Raw genomic sequence first — 20836 nt, 5'->3', positions numbered from 1 at the left:
TGTTACCTTATCAAACACTCCAAGAAAAAAGGTGATCTAAAGAATTAATTGCTTGCACTCATCCTAACAAAGCTAACAATTCTTATTTTTAAAAGTGACAAACTGATTTTGAGCAAATAATTGTTAAACCTCCTAGAAGCAAAAAAAAAAAAAAAAAAAAAAAACTTTAAGTGGTATAATTTTTATACAGAAAATTAGATAAAACAGAAAAGTTTAGTAAGTTTTTAAAAAGATGTTTGTAGAAACAATAAAGCTGTGAATAGCTCTAACTAGAGTAGCAAAGGGTAGTGGAGTGAAAAAGCAAAAGGAATAAAAAAGGATAAGCTTAAAAAAAACCCAAATATTATTTGCAAAATAACCTCAAGTCTAGAAAACAAAGGTAAACTTAAGGCAGTGCAAAGAACAGGTTGGTGAATGCATATATGCACAAACAACATCCTGAAACTTGCCTGGTAAGTAACAGCTGATTTGATATTGCTTATAAGAAATAGTTAAGAGCAAAAGGGAAGAGGCAGCATAATCTTCTACATATTAATTCTGTTTTTAAAAAATCTAGGGGAAGAAAAATACCAAGAAATGAGGTTGAATCAGTTACGGGAACTTTTTTGTTTAAAAGAAAATACAAATACGCACCAAAAAATTGATCCTTCACAACTCCAAAACCACAAAAACATAAAATTTTATTCTGGTGATTCTAACCACCAAAGCAAAGGAATTATACAAATCTACTTAATATAGCATATATTTGTGACTAACTTTATGTGAATATTCATTTCTTTAATTATCTAATATATTTAAATACATTCCAGCACTAATCGTACTCTGTAGTCCTATAAATTTCTATAGATCACAATTTCAAAGTGTAGGAGAAAATAAATATCCTTAAAATGTCTAGTCTCCATGTGAGAAGCAGCAAAATTAAAAATGTCTACCAGTATTTTAAGTTATGCAAAGAACTAAAAACTACTAAATTAAACTCAGACGACCTAATGCAGATGGCAGAAGAAAAATAAATTTAAAAGCTTCCTAAAAAGCAGTGATTTCACAGGATAAAAGGATTCAAAATGGGAGATATCTGAGTAGACTGCTAGTAAACAAAATAAAAAAATAAATTACCCAATGTGAGTGAATACTGAGATATATATCATTATGGCAGACTATTAAAAAAAAAAATCTGTGTCCTTTACCCAAAAATTTAAATCTGAAAACCACTTTATCATTTATAAGTAAATTCAATTTATGTAAATGAATTAGATAAATATAAAGGAATATCTGTACATCCACAGTATCTGTACATCCACACTTTTTGTTTTGGAAAAAAAAGTGAATACAACATCTGTTGAGTAGAAGTGATAAATTCAGAAACAATGCATATATCCTTTGATAGTTTTTATTTCTTAAAGAAAGAAAATACTTGAACCATTTTGTTCTTAAAAGAATCATTTCCTACTCAAGAGCTGAAAATGCTTTAAACATGTTTTGTCTTGTGAGGAAGGAAGAGACTGTGTTGGTTACTTCTATTTACACAAAATGATTCAGGTATTCTCAAATACTAATGGTAAGAGTAAAGTATCGGCAGTTGTCATTCACTAATTAGGTCCTCTCTTGGAATTCTGCTCTGTAGTTAAAAAGTCTTTGAACAGAAGGACCAATTAACTGCATATAATACTTTTATTATAGGAATAATAGCATTTTATACAAATGAAATTCTTGTAATTTTTGTATATTCTTCTGACAGGGAATTAAAACTTATTAAAACTTCTAGTAATTTTAGGTGAAGAAGACAGCAATGGATATGTGCCAAGATTTAGCTACACAGATGTTTGAAAACTGCTTTTGACCTATTTTTTCTTTAATAAAAATAATCTAAATGTCTATTAGTAGGAGCCCCAGTTAAATAAATATGGGAACATACTGATAGAGCATTATGCAGTTATTAAAGGTGATGTCGCAGAAGAATATTAAAAGTGGGTTATAAATCAGCACAAAGCAAAATACTTTGCTAAATACATATAGAAAAATATTAAACATCCTTTCTACATAGTAGTGCTAAAGGTGAGTTTAAATTTTTTTCACATGAATCTGTAGGCACTAAACCTCCTAAAAAATGTGAATTATAAAATAATCCAGTAAAAAAATCCAAAACAGTACTTTAGAAACTATTGGGAAAAACATATTTCCCGCACTGAATGGGTTGCACAGAGAAGTTAGAAGGAAACAGATACTTTTACTGCTTCTTTTGAGCAAGGCAAATTCTTAAGAAGGGTAAATCTATAATATAGTCATTTTCAAATAATTAGTACAAAAATGTATATTCAAGGTCAGAAAGTAATTGTAAGTTTTTTCTGTATCTTCAATTAATGTGTTTCCTCTCTTTCTGAAAGGTCTGAAAACAGTACTTTAGAATTATAAACAATGAGAAAATTGGTAACAAAATGCACATCTTTTAAGTACTCCATTTCTATCAGGATAGTCAATAAACATTATCTATTAGGTTTTGTCTCTCTTGCTATTAGCAATACCCAGTATCAATACATAAATGAGGCATTAAAAAAAAAAAAAAATCCAGAGTTCCCATGGTGGCTCAGTGGTTAATGAATCCGACTAGGAACCATGAGGTTGCAGGTTCGATCCCTGGCCTCGCTCAGTGGGTTAAGGATCCGGCGTTGTCGTGAGTTGTGGTGTAGGTCGCAGATGCAGCTCGGATCCCAGGTTGCTGTGGCTCTGGCAAAGGCTGGTGGCTACAGCTCTGATTAGACCCCTAGCCTGGGAACCTCCATATGCCACAGGAGCGGCCCTAGAAAAGGCAAAAAAAACAAAAAAAAAAAACGAACAAAAAAAAACATATCCAACTGTGTTTATCACCAAAGTAGTTTTAAAAAATCTAGTGAAAATTAATTCCTCTTGCTAATAATTAAGCAATTTTGGCATTCATGTGAAATATGCATTAAAATACTTAGTAACATTATCCAATAAAGCTCTGTAAACACGATTTGAGCTCTACCTACCAGATGGTATGCTGATATTAAAAGATGATTGAATGAACATATTTAATAGGAAGAAAATACTAGACTTCAGCTATTATTTTAAAATATTTTATACACTTTTATTTTACTTTCTAATGGGATTTAAAAACCCTGTATAAATAGAACTGTTTTGTCCCTTTTAATTATGGCTGGGTTTTAATTAATATGCATCACTTCCAAAGGCTAGGCCCTAACACATTTGTAAACTGAGTATTATATATAATAAAGTTTAATACTTTACTAAATCTTATTTCAATTTAGAACTATGATTAAGGACTAGCAGTTTTATTATTTTCTAGTAATAAGTCAGATAGTACCAAACAGGCATACTGAAAAGTGTTAAGTTTTCTTGAAACCTAGATTCATTACCAAATTAAATCATGGGAATTTTAAAACTATATATATGCTTTTTAAATAAAAATCTGCTAGGAGGAAAGGAACTGGATTTCTAAATTAACTAGATGTTTCAACTTTAAATCAAGACAGATTTCAATAATCAAAATCCACCAAAACCTATATATTAGTTTAGTCACCAAATCTAAATAAATTGGTGCAAAAATACTCTGAAATGATTCATTATCACTCTTCTCCTTGCTCTCAGTTTAGGTGCCAACATTCATTCAGATACACATATCTCACATATAATATTTAATAATAATACATCTTTAAGAGCTAGATGTTCTCCCACCCCCATATTTCTTTATCACCTTACCCCATTCTGTGCCATCCCCTGAACTCCGTGCTTCTCCAGCTCCTTCACCGTCTTCAGCAGTCACTAAAAAATCAAATTCTTTCAGCGCTTCCTCGGTATCAGGATCATCAGTTAGGTCAGCAGCTAAACCTTCATTACCTATCTGTAAATGGAATATAAGCCAAGAATTACTTTTATGATAAATCTTCAAGTGATCCTTTATGTTTTCACACAATTATCTTTACATTAATACTCCTATTTTTAGATTATTTAGATACAAAACTTTAGATTTTCCACATGGTTCACAAATCCCAAATTGTACCCTTGATAAATGGTTGTTAGAAGTGCTGTGTGAAGATTGATGTAAAATGTGATGCAAGTAATGTGGTAATAACAATGGTTAAAACGCTAATTATCCAGAATGATGCTTCTTACAAAGAAATCCAATTACAATAAACTCACAGGTACCTCCATTAAAGACAAACTACTAAAGACTCATTTACTTGCTTACATTCTAGTAAACTGTACTGAATTGACCTCACTCACTGAGACATGCGTATGTAGTCCATAATTCATTAAGGAAATGGGATAGCTAATAAAAACATTAACTAATGCAAGGCAATAGATGTTGTAAGTAAAGCAGTGCTTCTGGGGGGAGGGGAAGGATCAAAGTTTCCACATGAGTATGTTACACATACGAAATGTGGCAGAAATGCTGAAAACTGCTTTTATAGACTGTAAGCTTTTAAGTGTTTTCCCCACATTACTGTAAAATCCCAAAGAACCACAAATGAACTTATACCCCAACTTTTTTTAACATACTTGAAACACTGTACACTACCACGAAAATTCACGCACGGATCATCTAATCTACTTTTTGTTCTTACAATTAACCTGTATCAACACTAAAACAGATAAACCTGTTTCTTAGGTTTTGAGCAAAAGCAAACATATTAATCCTTAGCAAAGAATGAAAGTGGTGACACATACATTTATAATTCTTAGTTTACTCTATCACCCAGAATGGGAGTATCCCCACCGCAACTTTAGTTATAACTTGTTTACTGGACATGAAGAGACAAACTTCAGCAGTGACAGAAATGGAGAAGATGTAGCTTTTTAAAAAAAGTTTCAAACCACTGGACTAATGCTATAAAAAGACTTTTTCTTGCCATTTAGTTTATAATACAGCAAATAATTTCTACTATATGTATAAGAATTGACTACAGGAAGTTGCCATGTGATGCAGAGGGTTAAGGATCCATTGCTGCTGCAGCTATGGCGTGAGTCAAAACTGCATTAGGGGTTCAATCCCCAGCCAGGGAACTTTCACACACCGAGGATGCAGGCAAAAAAACACCAAAACTGACTACATAAAACTTTTAAGTGACATAGTAAAATAAAAAATAATCAATTACTCCCAATGTAACATTTTCTATTCCAAATACAGAACTATATATACTTTAGCTAGTGAGAATATAAAATTTAATTCTTACTTTGTGTTTGTTTATCCGATGTTTGTCTTTTCCTTCTGGGATGCCTTCAATCATGTCATTTTCTTCCTCTTCATCGCTGTCATCAGCATTTTCTAAGAAATTGAATGTCTCAAGAACATCACCGGAGGGCCTATATAAGAGAGGTAAAAAAAAAAAAAAAAAAAAAAAAATCAGTCAAAATATTCCAGTGGTTAATTCTAATATTTTTGCTGTGTCTCCTATTTAAAAACATTACTTGAAGGTAGTGGAGAGATTCAAATGACAACTTAGTTAACATATTACCTAAGTATTCTACCCAAGAATGTTAGAAAGATACATATTCTACAGTTAAAGTGATCGTTAAATTTCTACGATGAAAATATTTTAAGTAATTACTGCACCAAAATAAAATCCATTGTACTAGGTACTGAAATGTGTTATTATTTTTCAAAATAATCTGATAAATTAGGTATGGTCATCCCTTGGATAGAAATTTCTTTCTCTAAAGTGAGAACTCACATATTAGGTTTTTAAAATTGTATTTGATCACGGTAATACATACAGATGGCTTTAAAAGTCAAACAGAGCAAAATCCATAAAAAAATAATTGATGAATAAGACTTTCCAAAATTATAAACTTTCGCTCTTTGAAAGACAATGTTAAGAAAAATTTAAGGAAAAGCCTATAGGAGTTCTTTGGTGGCCTAGCTGTTAAAGATCTAGTGTTGCCACTGCTGTGGCTTATGTCACTGGTGTGGCATGGGCATTTCAATCCCTGGCCTGAGAGCTTCTAAATACAGTGAGCATAGCCAAAAAAACCCAAAAAAACAAAACAAAACAAAAAACCCCCCCCAAAACAGAATAAAATCCTACAGACTGAGAGAAAATATTTCTTTTTTTTTACTCTCGCTTTTTAGGGCCGCACTCACAACACATGGAAGTTTCCAGACTAGGAGTCTAATCAGAGCTACAGCTGCTGGCCTACGTCAGTCACAGCCACAGCAACACCAAATCCAAACCGCATCTTCGACCTACGCTACAGCTCACGGCAACGCTGGATTCTTAACTCACTGAACAAGGCCAGGGACTGAACCTGCAACCTCATGGTTCCTAGTCAGTTTCATTTCTGCTGTGCCACGACAGGAACCCCGGGAGAAAATATCTCTGCATCACACATTCAATGAAGGACATACATCCAGAATATTAAAAGAACACTTAAATCTCAACAGTAAAAATAAAACAATGAAAAAAATGGGGAAATTATTCAAAAAGACCCTGTATCAAAAGATACGTAGATGGCATAAACAGATTCAACATCATTAGTCATTAAGAAAATGGAAATTAAATCAACCATGGACTGTGAAGGGGCTGAGACTTCATGCTATTTGAATGCTAACGTTGTTTCTTTTGAGCATGCACAATGATAGCTTTTGTATGGCTTTTTCAAACATTATTTCACTGCATAATTAGAGGACATCATTTCAATCTGTAAACAAACATCCTTAGAAATACATTCTGTAAATATATTTTGGAAATAAAAAAAAATTACTACCTTAATAATCTTTTCAACACCATTTTACTCTTTCTGAAAGTCCTCTTCAGATGTTGGCCCTCCTGGACTGATCTTTACGTTTTCCTATCTTTTCAGTGCTACTTTCTTTTCTTTTTCTGGAGGAGTCCTTTAACTTCCAAGTTTTACATGGAAGTTATTTCTATCACACTTTTTAATTTCTATTAGCTCTTTTCTGATCTCTCATTGAACTTTATAAAATAACATCTTACTGTTTTCTACATGCATTATCTTTTCTCAGTCCTCTGAGAAGAGTAATCATAGTTTTGAAAGTGTTCTGCTCCCTGTTTTCTCTGAGTTCCTTTTTTGGTTTGATTTTTTTTTGGTCTCCAATTTTCCTATTCAAGCAAAGAGTCTTCCATTAAGTGTTCACATTTAACAGTGAAGCAATGAAAAGCAACCTGGATGTATTATGTACATGGGCAAGACTTATCAAGCAGCTAGCTTCATTTCTGTATGATAGGGTAGAGGCCTAGCCATTTCACTGGCAAATCCCAAATGTTAGTATTATAAGGTCTTCTCTATTAATGTGATCTAATTCCTGCCTGGAATTAGATCTAATTCCTGCCTGGAACTGCTAAAATGCCAAAAGCCAAATAGTAGAAGAAAACAGTGGATCTCACTGCTCAGCTGGAGATTTTCAGATAATCCTCTTGTTTCAGTATGGTAACCCACCCTACAGTTGTTTGATTTCTTAAGAAATCAGAAATTGCTGGAATTCACCAGAAATGAGAATTCACCAGAAATAAACCACCATTTTTGGAATAAGGGTTCAAGTGGCTACAAAGGATAAAAAAGGGGATCTTAGGAGTTCCCATCGTGGCTCAGTGGTTAACCAACCTGATTAGCATCTATGAGGATGCAGGTCTGAGCCCTGGCCTCACTCAGTGGGTTAAGGATCTGGCGTTGCCATGAGCTATGGTATAGATCGCAGACGCAGCTTGGGTCCAGTGTTGCTGTGGCTGTGGTGTAGGCTGGCAGCTGCAGCTCCAATTGGACTCCTAGGCTGGGAAACTCCATATGTTGCAGGTACGGCCCTAAAAAGCAAAAAAAAAAAAAAGGGTGGGGTGGGGTGGGGATCTTAGATCCTAAATGCTTCTTATATAAACCTGAAACTATTAATTACAGTTATTATAGCCCCCCTATTAATAGCCCCCTCTAAACCTAACTTCAGACATACCTGATACCTCTCACTACTTTGCTTTTGGAACTCTACTGGCATTTAGTGATCCAAATTCTTTTTTCTTTCCAGTCTCCAAAATTATTATATTCTCCTACCTGATGGAGAGTACATCCTCTCATTCTCTACATACATTCAATTTGTCCTTGTGTGTTAATGTATCTTAAAAAGTCTTTAACTGTTATGCTACCAGAGGTTCTAGAAGGCACACAAGTAAAAGGTGCCTTTAATCCACCATGATTAAGTGGACACCTCCATCTGCGCTGTTTATAATTTTTTTCTTTGCCAACTATTAACTATCATCTCTCATTCTAAAAAGGCAATGACCAGAATTTTTAAAATTAATATATCCAGGTGAAGGGAAAATAGAATGAAGCTAAACATAAGGTTGGTAAGTAAAAAGGTTAAAAAGTCAGTATATTTTCGAGAGATGAGGGAACCCCACAAATTTGTCAAGATTCTAAAGAGGGTGAAATGAGAAAGAGAGCAACTACTGGTGGTTCAAAGGTAAATCAGACCAATTACTAAAATGTAGCATAGCTTTCAGTTAGAAGATCTATAAGAACTCTCTCCCCCAATGAATCACCATAAAGAAGATACTATGTGTGCACTATGCACCCAACAATATCTCCTTACAATAAACCAAGAAAGGTAACAGTGACATACACTCAGCAGAATCTAATAAACATTACTCTTGATGAGGTCACATTTCAACTGGATAAAGAGTATTTCGTCATAGCTAACACATATTATATGCAAGCATTGTTCTAAATGCCTTATATCAATTCACTTCTTCTTCACATCAGCCCTATCACTACCATTTTACAAATGAGGAAACCAAGGCACAAGAAGGTAAAGTACCCTGCCCAAAGTCAGGCAAAGTAAGTGGCTAAGTCAGGATTCAAATCCAGTAAGTCTTCAGAGTTCACATTCTAAAATGTTTCTAGTAATATAATCTAAACCATAACATTCTTCTGCTGTTGAACATTAAGACTGCTTCAATTTTTTTTTTTTACTATTTTAAATAAGAATATAATAAATATCTTTTTGTTGACATCTCTATCAACACGTTGGATCATTTTATTTCTTTGAAATTTTCAGAGGCCCTGATCATAACTGATACTTACCTACATTAGTACAGACGCACAATATACAAGTATACTCATCAAGAAGGAAATCACGGCATTCCCTTGTGGCACAGTGTGTTAAGAAACTGGCATTATCACTGTAGTGATGTGAGTTCAATCCCTGGCATGGGAACTATCAGATGCTGTGGGTGTAGCCAAAATACTTAAAAAAAAAAAAAAAAAAAGGAAATCAGCCTTTATTAAAAACAACTACTGCCTAAATGTCTGTAGACAGATGAATGGATAAAGAAAACGTAGTATACATATTCAACAGGCTATCGTGAAGTCATTAAAAAAGAAGGAAAACATTGATGAACCTTTAGGACATGATGCTAAGTGAAATAAGCCATCTACAGAACGATAAATACTGCATGACCCTACTTGTATGATTTAAAGTGGTCACCCAGAGAAGGAGAAAGTCAAACGGTAGGTGTCAAGGGCTGGGGGGAGGAAGAAGTAGGGCATTGGTATGCCATGTGAATAGAGAGTCAGACATGCAAGATGAAAGGGTTCTACAGATGTGCTCTACAACACTGCTTATAGTTAACAAAATGGCACTGCATTCAAAAGCTTAATCTCATGTTATGTGTTTCTACCACAACAGGGGGAAAAAATCTACTAAAGTTTTAATCTTGCAAAGGCAAGAAGCTTTATAAGAAGATACAGTTTGGAGTTCCCATTGTAGCGCAGTAGAAACGAATCCAACTAGGAACCATGAGGTTGTGGGTTCGATCCCTGCCCTTGCTCTGTGGGTTAAGGACATGGTGATGCCGTGAGCTGTGTGTAGGTCGCAGATGAGGCTTGGATCTGGCATTCCTGTGGCTCTGGAGTAGGCCAGCAGCTGTAGCTCAGATTCAACCCCTAGCCTGGGAACCTCCATATGCCGCAGATGCGGGTCTAAAAAGCAAAAAAAAAAAAAAAGAAGATACAGTTTTTTGTGGATCTTTAATTCAGATTCAGGTGTGATACAAAAAAGTGCATTCCTCTAAAGTATTTATAATTCTATGAACTACTCAGCCTGGTTAGCTACAAGTTTAGTTTAAAATGAATGAGGAAGAGTTCCCGTCATGGTGCAGTGGTTAAGGAATCCGACTAGGAACCATGAGGTTGCGGGTTCCATCCCTGCCCTTGCTCAGTGGGTTAACGATCCGGCATTGCTGTGAGCTGTGGTGTAGGTGCAGACGCGGCTCGGATCCTGCGTTGCTGTGACTCTGGCATAGGCCAGTGGCTACAGCTCCGATTCGACCCCTAGCCTGGGAACTCCACATGTTGCAGGAGCGGCCCAAAGAAATAGCAAAAAGACAAAAATAAATAAAATAAAATAAAATAAAATGAATGAGGAGGAGTTCCCATTGTGGCTCAGTGGTTAACAAATCCGACTAGGAACCATGAGGTTGGGGGTTCCATCCCTTGCCTTGCTTAGTGGATTAAGGATCCAGCGTTGCTGTGAGCTGGGTTGTAGGTCGCAGACACGGCTTGGATCCCGCGCTGCTGTGGCTGTGGTGTAGGCCGGAGACTACAGCTCTGATTCGACCCCTAGCCTGGGAACTTCCATATGTCGCACGAAGCGGCCCTAGAAAAGGCAGAAAGACAAAAAAAAAAAAAAAGTATATCATATCTGGTAGCTTTCTGAACCCAAACACAATGCAAAGCCTTGTTTTCTTCACAATTATTACCACTGTAATTATAGTGCAGTATGATTTATTGAAAATAATAAAAACTTTAAAATTATGAAGTTAAAATAACATGAAATCACCCTCAAATTTTAATCTTGCACCTATTTCAGAACTATAGCCATTCTCTTGGCATCGAAATTTAACATAAATAAATTTAAAAAGCACCTAAACAGAAAGTTTATTTGCCCATGGCACCATTTAGAGGACAAAAGTCTTTGAGGCTAAACTTTACATGCTCTAAAAGTCATTAATAGCAGTAACAAGAAGCTAAAGAGAATCATAATATCCACTGTATAAAAAAAGTTAATCTATAAGTATAGATCATACCTTTTGCTTTCTTGTCCTTTTTGTTTAGGAGATTCACCTCCATTCAGTATCTGTTCTAAATTCTTTGTTTCTACTGATCCATTTGGTTCTGAATTGGACAGTCCAAGTAATGACCTTACCCGCTGAGACCGCACATCTAATATTGTATCTGTGTAACCTACTTCCTGAAGATATCTGTAAGAGAAAATTTAAAATAGTAAATCCAACATATGTTAGTACCTGCAAACTTGCTAAATCAAAATTACAAAGGATTTTGGAAAAACCCATAATCCTATAATATATACTCTTCCTCTGCCTCAATAACTTTCTTCTCTATAGACTAGTTCTAGTTCTAAGAAAACAAGGACAATTACAAACCAAAATTTAATTAAGAAAGCATACAGATGGCTAACACTAATTAAGGGCCAATTATCCTGAAGCCTAAAAAGCCCCAGAGCCTAAAAAAATGCTTTGGCTAAAAAAATAGAGTTGATGACATACATTATTAAAAAAAAAAAGAAAAAAGTCCATGAGGTGGTAAAGGATGAATAGGACTAAACCTCAGAACAATGACATGCTAAGTTTAAACCTGGGCTCTTGGCCAAAGGTTTTTGGCTGGTTAGTTCTCCTAGAATCTAAGATCTCATGGTATTCCTACAGTCCTGTAGTCTTCAAACTTTCCATGTATCTAAACCAGGGTACTTAACTGAGATCTAGGATGAGAGTGAAAAAGAAGAGGGGACTGACAAAATCATGCCATAGATTATGGGTCATGAAGGGCTTTGCGTGACAAATGAATTTCTTTCTAAAGTATCTGATAGGGAAGAAAAAATGCTGAAAAGAAGCCTTATAGGCTGTGGACAAAATAACAAAGGGTTTTAAGTGAAAGCTAAAGACAGGGAGACTGGTTAGGATACTAACAAAGCAAGAAGTAAAACTGGAGAAGAAAAGAAGAAATGTGAGAAAAATAAGATATAATCTTAGTGTCTTGGTGCACAAGCAAATATGGCAGTAGAAGAAAAGATGACATAAGAATTCTGAAAAATTTTAAGTTTCTAACTGTGATGGCTACATGCTGGTTCTATTCAATATAATGAAGAATGAAGTATCAAGATCTGGTTTAGAGGGTACCTATCAATAGTTATTTAGTGTCTATGAAAGTGATCACATTTATTAGGCACGGATATAAGAATGGTCCAAAGCTCAAAAGAGATTAATCTGGGTGAATAGATTTGAGAGTCATCAGTGTTTGGTGGCATTTGAAGACATAGATTTAAATGAAATTACCCAGAGAAAAAGTTTAAGTGAAAACAGAAAGTCTCTGGATACCAACACAAAAAGGGATAAAAGAGTAAGAGAAATTCAAAGGAAAATTAAAAGAAAGAACTTGAGAAATTAGGGTAAAAAAGCAAAGAATAGTTTCATAAAAGTAAGAAAAAGAGTATCAAAAAATAAATGAACAGTAATGTCAAATATTTCCAAAACATCAAATATAAATAAAACGGGTCACATAAATATGATTGTGCTGGTGGCTTCAGTGAAACATCAAAATGGGAAGCAGACTAGAGTGTTGACAAATGAACAAGGAAGACTGTGGAGATAACTATTCTTAGAAAAAGGTGAGAAAAGACAGAATATTAAGGCAATGGGATCAAGCATTTATGAGAGAAATACCATGCAATCAATTTCTCAGCAGTAGTCATATTCTTCTATAAAATTAAGGGTTCCCCTGCCATCTGGAGAAAAGTGGTTTTCAGTAGAAAAGAATAAAACCAATACACAGAGGAGTAGAAAACCAAAGAATAAGAATATACCCTGGGTGTTTCCAGTCCCTGAGCAATCCTATGATATTCTAGTTCTTATGTTTCTGACACTCAACTATTCAGCACTTCCTTCTATGCTGCTATCTACCCCACCATCCTTTCCAGACAGTAATCTGTTTTTATTAAAACTTGCTTGAGTTTCAGTCACTAAGAATTCAGACTGACAAATACCTCTTTGGGGTGCTTTATTGTCTTCTTTTTTTTTTTTTAGGGCCATACCCACGGCATATGGAGATTCCCAGGCTAAGGGCCGAATCGGAGCTGTAGCTGCCACCTTATGCCACAGCCACACCAATGCCAGATCCTAGCCTCATCTGTGACCTACACTACAGCTCATGGCAGCGCCAGATCCTTAACCCACTGAGTGAGGCCAGGGATCAAACCTGCATCCTCATGGACAGTGGTCAAATTCATTTCCACTGAGCCATGATGGGAACTCCAACAAAAACCTCTTTGAATGCAACATTAGAAATTGAGGTGATGAATATGAGGTTTAAATACATTTACAGAAAAGAATGCAAAAAGTTAAGACAGTACTCAGAGTTCCTGCTGTGGCTTAAGATTCCAACTGCAGGGAATTGGGTCAATGCGGAGGTGTGAGTTTAATCCCTGGCCCCGAGCAGTGGCTTAAAAGGATCCAGTGTTGGCGTTCCCGTCATGGCTCAGTGGTTAACAAACCCAACCAGCATCCATGAGGAAGCGGGTTCAATCCCCAGTGAATTAAGGATCTGACATTGCTGTGAAGTGTGGTGTAGGTCGCAGACATGGCTCAGATCCCACAGTGCTGTGGCTGAGGTGTAGGCCAGTGGCTACAGCTCTGATACAACCCCTAGCCTGGGAACCTCCATGTGCCGCTGGTGTGGCCCTAAAAGACAAAAATAAATAAATAAATAAAATTTTAAAAATTAAAAAAAAAGAGAAAGGATCCATTGTTGCTGCAGCTTGGATTCAATCCCTGGCCTAGGAACGTCCACGTGCCATAAAAGTGGCTATAAAATTAAAAAAAAAGAGAGAGAGGAGTTCCCATTGCGGTTCAGTGATAACAAATCCGACTAGTATCCATGAAAATGAGGGTTCGATCCCTGGCCTAAGTAAGGGGGTCAAGGATCCAGCAGCACCGTGAGCTGTGGTGCAGGTTGCAGACCTGGCTCGGACCCTGTGTTTCTGTAGCTGTGGCACAGGCCCGCACCTGCAGCTCCAATTCAACCCCTAGCCTGAGAACTTCCAGGTGCCAGGGGTATGGCCCTAAAAAGATTAAAAAAATTAAAAATTAAAAATTAAAAAAAAAAAAAAAAGATGAGTTCCCATCGTGGCGCAGTGGTTAACGAATCCGACTAGGAATCATGAGGTTGCGGGTTCGGTCCCTGCCCTTGCTCAGTGGGTTAACGATCCGGCGTTGCCGTGAGCTGTGGTGTAGGTTGCAGACGCGGCTCGGATCCCACGTTGCTGTGGCTCTGGCGTAGGCTGGCAGCTACAGCTCTGATTCGACCCCTAGCCTGGGAACCTCCATGTGCCGCGGGAGTGGCCCAAGAAATGGCAAAAAGACCAAAAAAAAAAAAATAAGGAAGAGAGAGTTCTCACCTGACAGCCTTCATATTTTTAGAAGTAGAATCTGAGGTGCTCTAATGAGAGTAAAGGAGAATGGACTGAGAAGTGGCAAAAGTTCATAATGTCTACTGAGGACAATGAGAGCAGGAGGTGAGCAGGAATATGGAAAAAGGCTTGCTGTAATGTTTGGAGAGATACCACGAATATTTAATGGCATTTACATGATTCTGTGATTTTTCTTCAAGAATTAGAAAGAGAAGCAATAGATAATAAGACTGAACTAGGGCTGGAATAATGCAGGTATATATAGTAAAATGACTGATGGGAAGGGGGTAAGTAGTAGGCAGCAAGAAAGCTAAGGCAACAAGTAAAAGGGTGACAGATCATGAAGTCTAAATGGGAGCACGGGAAGTAACAAAAACAAACTTAAAAACAAACCTACCACCACCACCACAACAACCCAAAATAAAGCAAGCCATAGGCAGAGGAGATATAAAGGAAAACAAAGTAGTCAAGGAACTAAAGATCAAGATAAGTAACATAGGACCTGGAGTAAGAGAGGTGGAATATGAGACTGTTGGATCACGCAAGGGCGGTTCTACATAATAACTAGATCCAGGGTCTGACCACACTTCACTGGGTTACTGTAGTGAAGGTAAAGATGTCTATGAGTTTCCGTTGTGGCTCAGTGGTTAATGAATCTGACTAGGAACAATGAGGTTGCAGGTTCGATCTTTGGCCTCACTCAGTGGGTGAAGGATCTGGTGTCACTGTGAGCTGTGCTGTAGGTCGCAGACGCAGCTCAGATCTGGCGTGGCTGTGGCTGTGGCCGGTGGCTACAGCTCTGATTAGACCCCTAGCCTGGGAACCTCCATGTGCCTCCGGAGTGGCCCTAGAAAAGGCAAAAAGACAAAATAAACAAACAAACAAAAAAACAAAAAAAGATGTCTAGAGTTGATAAAGTTGAATAATAATAAATTATCTAAGATTTCAGTAGTTATACAAGCATCAAAAATTTCAAAATATAAGGGAAAGGAACAAATAGATAAAAGACAAAAAATAAGTACTTCTTTTTTTTTTCGTCTTTTTGTCTTCTTATGGCCACACCCAAGGCATATGGAGGGGTCCAATCGGAGCTACAGCTACCACCCTATGCCACAGCCACAGCCACACCAAATCCACCCTATGTCTGTGACCTACACCACAGCTCACAGCACCGCCAGATCCTCAACTCACTGATCAAGGCCAAGGATCAAACTTGCAACCTCATGGTTCCTAGTCAGATTCATTTCCGCTGCGCCATGACGGGAACTCCCAGAAGTACTTCTAATATAGCAAAGAGGTCAAACATCAGAAAGTTTCCATATAGTTCCTGCTGTGCCAGAGATGGGTTAAGAATCTGCCTGCGGTGGCTCAAGTGACTAGAGAGGCATGGGTTTGATCCCCATGGGTTTAACCCAGCACAGTGGGTTAAAGGATCTAGCATTATCACAGCTGCTGCGGAGGTCACAGCTGTGGCTCAGATTCAATCCCTGGTCCAAGAACTTCTAGAGACATCTGTATGCAAAGGGTACAGCCATTTAAAAAAAATAAACTCCTCAAAAATTCAAGGAAACATAGGATTTGGCAAGCCACTTCTGAAAATTTCAGATAACCAGTTAAATTTTTCCTCTAAACTAGTCACAATCCCGCTTAAAACCCAACCTGTAAATTTTGCAGTGATGGGAATGAACTCTCCATAAATATGAATTCTATATTGTTTTTGTTCTGGCCTTCAAGACATCCAGTCTTTATGACATTCTACTCCACAAATAACATCATTTGAGGAATGTTTGGGGAAACATTCAGAGGAAACAGGCTTTAAAAAGATCTAAGGATCTAACAAAGCAAAAATGAAGCAATATGAAAACTATACACATTGTCCCACTATCATTAAATAATTTTTCACTGTCAAAGTGACTCACACTTTCATATCTAGATCCTTAAAGCTGAAAATGAACCATTACTCACTGTCTTAATAGTTGTCTGCCTTGCTTCCACGTTAACTGGCTATTCTGAGGTGCTGTGGGAGCCTCTGTGTCTTTGGTTTCTTCTAAAAATTAACAACAAAAACAAGACAAGTTTCATACATAGTATTTCAACTCCTGAAAATATTGCCAAAGTTCTCTATGTATTAGATTTCACAAAAATACACCTAAATATTTTACAAAGGATGGAAGAAAATTAACTTTTGGTTATCTCCTGTGGGTCACTCATTTTTAAATGTGTATATCCTGACAGCCCAAACACCTAAGTACTACCCGCATTGTTTTAAAATAGGAAGAACTCAAGTGTACATTTACTGTTACTACAAGAGATTCAAAAATCAAAAACCCAGGTACTGAAATGAAATGTTTACTAAAGCCAACTTTTTAAACTACCAGAATTCTGCCGAGTTGAGTGCTTTTGAAATTAAAAAGCTGTATTTACTATTCACATTAACTATCCAAAATCGACACTAAAGAAATCAAGTGTGTGTGTGTATATCTATAACTAGTCAATAATTTTCAGTCTGTATCAATAGACACTAAGTCTACATATTAGACTTTATACAGTCAATTGCATTTTTAGAATTAAAAGATAAATCAGGAAATAGTTTTTACAATATGTAAAAGGTCGTTTTATTATCAGGTAACCAAAAATGAGTTTAATAAATAGCATAAGTTCAGATGAGTTAAGCTCACAACAAGTATCTCTAGAGTGAAATTAAAAACTATTTATTGGCACTAATGATATAAAAATATTTTCCTATAATTTCCCACTAAAAATATTGAGATAGGAGTACCCTGTGAGCCTAGCAGGTTAAGGATCCAGTGTTGCCACTGCTGTGGCCTGGGTTTGATCCCCAGCCCCGGAACTTCTGCATGCCATGTGAGTGGCCAAAAAAAACTTAAGATAAAGCAAAAAAATAGAGCGCCATAGAAGATAAGCCCTCACAATGAATGGTGAGAACTGTTCCCAGGGCTTACACTTGTTTGACCCCTAGACTCCTGAATCACATGAACAAATACTTACTGGCAGCAGTTCAAATATTTTCTATCAATCCATTATTAATATCTCCTCGATCTTCCCCTAAATGTAAAATTATTTATGATTTCTAGGAAAGCTTATCTCATGCTAATAGCTCCCCATTTTTTTCTCTACAATTTTTTCTATTTATGCCATTTTAAATCACATATAACATATAGGAGTTCCCACTGTGGTACAACAGGATTGGTGGTATCTCTGAAGTGCTGGGATGTAGGGTCTGATCCCTGGCCTGGCACAAGGGATTAAGGATCTGGCACTGCCATAGCTTCAATGTACACTGCAACTGCGGCTCAGATCTGATCCCTGGCCCAGGAACTCTATATGCTGTAGGGTGGCCAAAACAAACAAAAAAATTACATATAACATATAAACACTGCCCCCCCCCCAAAAAAATACAGTTGCCCCAAATGCTACCACCAAGTATGTCAGTACTTGAGATTTTATCACTCCAAACTTTCCATCTGAAAATACATACATGAGCTTCTCTTATTTAACAAAAATGGACCAATTTATCTTCTTAAATTAAAAAAGTGTACTGCACTGCAAGCTGCTTTTAACAGTGTATCTAGAACTATATAGCAATAACAGTGTATCTAGAACTGTCTATAACAATAAACTCTATCTATAGCAATAAACAGATTAACATCATATGAAACAATTACATAACATTCCATAGAAAGTATATATAACTGTTTAATTTAACCAGTCCCCTAATGTTGAAATTAGTTTCCATTTTTGACTACTATAATAATATATAGGATATTCTTGAAGCACATCCTAAGTGTACAGCTCAATGAATTTTTAAACACACTCATGTAATATTTCCTAGATAAATAAACAAAACATCATCACACCCCAAAAGCTGTTGGTGTCTTGTTTTTTTCTTTTTAGGGCCATACTTGTGGCATATGGAAGTTCCCAGGCTAGGGGTCCAATTGGAACTGCAGCTGCCAGATTACGCCACAACTACAGCAATGCAGGATCCGAGCCACATCTGCGACCTACACCACAGCCCATGGCAACCCTGGATTCTTAACTCACTGAGCAAGGCCAGAGACTGAACCCACATCCTCATGGATATGAGTCAGGTTCATTATTGCTGAGCCAGGATGGGAACTCCCCAAAAAATTTTGATTATGCACTTCTCCATCCATTAGATATTCCCAAAAGGGTAGACAGACACTATCCTGATTTCTAAACACCAGATTAATTTTTGAATTTGATATACATGATATCATTTATATCAATTTTTGATTTTATATAATCCATTCATGTTTTCAGGTTTAGTTATAGTTTATTCACTTTTCTTATTAAATAGCACTTCCTGGGAGTTCTTGTTATGACACAGTAGAAATGAACTGTATCCACAAGGACACATGTTTGATCTCTAGTATCACTCAATGGGTCAAGGATCTGGCATTGCCGTGAGCTGGATTCCATGTTGCTGTGGCTTGATGTGGGGTGGCAGCTGTAGGCTCTGACTCAACCCCTAGCCCGGAAACTTCCATTAGCTGCAGGTGTGGCACTAAAAAGCAAAATAATACTAATAAAAAAATTTAAAAATAGCACTTTCTTACACTAAAATATTACAATATATTTATTCGTTCTATTTTTGATGAACATTTGAATTATTTCCAGTTTTTTAAAAATAAGGATACAATGGAGTTCCTGCTGAGGCACGGTGGGTTAAGAATGGAACTATGGGGAGTTCCCATAGTGGTTCAGCGGTTAACAAACCCAACTAGCATCCATAAGGATATGGGTTTGATCCCTGGCCTCGCTCAGTGGGTAAAGGATCCAGCATTGCCCTGAGCTGTGGTGTAGGTCGCAGATGTGGCTCAGATCCTACATTGCTATGGTTCTGGCGTAGGCTGGTGGCTACAGATCCACCAGCCTGGGAACCTCTATATGGCGTGGGTGCAGCCCTAAAAGACTAAAAAAAAAAAAAAAAAAAGGAATGGAACTATAGCAGCTCTTATCACTGTGGAGGCATGGGTTCAATCCCTGGCCTGCCACAGTGAGTTCAATCCCTGGGCGCCCCAGCTGTGGTTTATGTTGTAGCTGAGGTTTGGATTCAATCCCTGGCCTGGGATCTTCCATCTGCCACAGGTGCAGCCATAAAATTTAAAGCAACAACAAAAAAATGATACTATAAACATTGTTTTTTTTCTTTTTATGAAAAAAAGTGAAAAGAAATAATAGCCCTCAAGCATTTATTTTGCAGTGGTTGTACCCCCAAGCAGCGAGAGAGGCACCACTAAGCTTCATCCTCAGAAACTGCACTCAACATCTCAGCATCAAGCTGTCATAGCTTTGACTTATGTGTTACCATCAGTGTTTTATCTTGATTTATTTTATGTATCATTAGTAAGATGTGTTCAAAGGTTATTAACTGCTTCTTCATTTTATGTATTTTGGTTTATGAAAGATTTCATAGGAATGCCCTACTTTTGGATGACTGGGGAAATCCAAAAGCGACAAATTGTTTTTGTCAGTACACATTTTCTTTTGCCCGGCACAACTGGTTAAAGGATTCAGCATTGCTGTAGCTGTGGCACAGACTGCAACTGCTACGTGGATCTGATTCCTGGAGCTCCATATGCCATGGTGTGGCCGAAAAAGAAAAAAAAGAAAAAAACAAGCAATATTTTGTAAATTTCCTTTTTCACATTTTAAGTATATAAAATGCAAGAATGATTCATTTAATATTTACCTTTATCTATACTCTGATGTAAATAATTTTATCTTTGTTTGCATAGTATATTTTTGCTCATCCCTTTATGTGTTTTCCACTAAACATCCTGAGTAGTTTTTCTACATCTACTTTGCTATTGTGTCTCCTATAAATAAAATATGTGGATGTTATTTTATTCTTCAATTTGAGAAAGTTTTAATAGTTATGTTTATAGAGATTAAAAACAGGCTTATTTTTACTTTATTTCAGTTGTGGGCAGGAGAGATTTATATTCTAATGATTTTTCCTTTATATAAACTTGCACCAGTTAGCCACCTACGACTCTAGCTCCAGGAACAACAGGGGTGCAACTAGCCTCCTTCCTCATACTTACACAGACCAAGTTAGGGGGACAGTCCTTAAGGTATAAAAAAATGACTGCTTACTTTTTGCATATTCTAGCCGTATTAGAAAGTAAATGAGTCAAAGAAAAGCTCCAAAGCCATCAGGTTTTCTCTATGGTGAAGCCACTGTACTTCTTCTAACTACAATGGAACTGCTGTAGTAAAGGTGACCCAAAATAAATAGACCTTCAATCTCTTTATCACTTAGTGCTGCTTTTCCAAGGAGGTGACCATAATACTGTTCTAAAAGCATTAGAGTGAGTCTTC

General features: G+C 36.7%; 1 protein-coding gene across 4 annotated transcripts in view; it reads right to left on the bottom strand.

The window, feature by feature from the left end:
- STRN3 (striatin 3) overlaps positions 1–20836 on the bottom strand; it is a 106404-nt gene that overhangs the window by 39536 nt on the left and 46032 nt on the right. For all 4 annotated transcript variants that reach the window (XM_021099885.2, XM_021099888.2, XM_021099887.2 and 1 more), the window contains exons 4-7: positions 16433–16514; positions 11073–11246; positions 5214–5343; positions 3739–3880 (exon numbers count right to left, since the gene is read on the bottom strand). In XM_021099885.2, coding sequence (XP_020955544.1) covers positions 3739–3880; positions 5214–5343; positions 11073–11246; positions 16433–16514 — 528 coding nt within the window. The remainder of the gene's footprint in view (positions 1–3738; positions 3881–5213; positions 5344–11072; positions 11247–16432; positions 16515–20836) is intronic.

The sequence above is a fragment of the Sus scrofa genome, chromosome 7, assembly GCF_054392235.1.
Source record: "Sus scrofa isolate SSC_HxYL_T2T_F1_AM1 chromosome 7, Sscrofa_HxYL_maternal_Yorkshire_Landrace_v2.0, whole genome shotgun sequence".
NCBI classification, from domain to species: Eukaryota; Metazoa; Chordata; class Mammalia; order Artiodactyla; family Suidae; genus Sus; species Sus scrofa.
The sequence above is the reverse complement of the archived record's forward strand: the minus strand, read 5'-3'. Positions and strand labels throughout refer to the sequence as shown.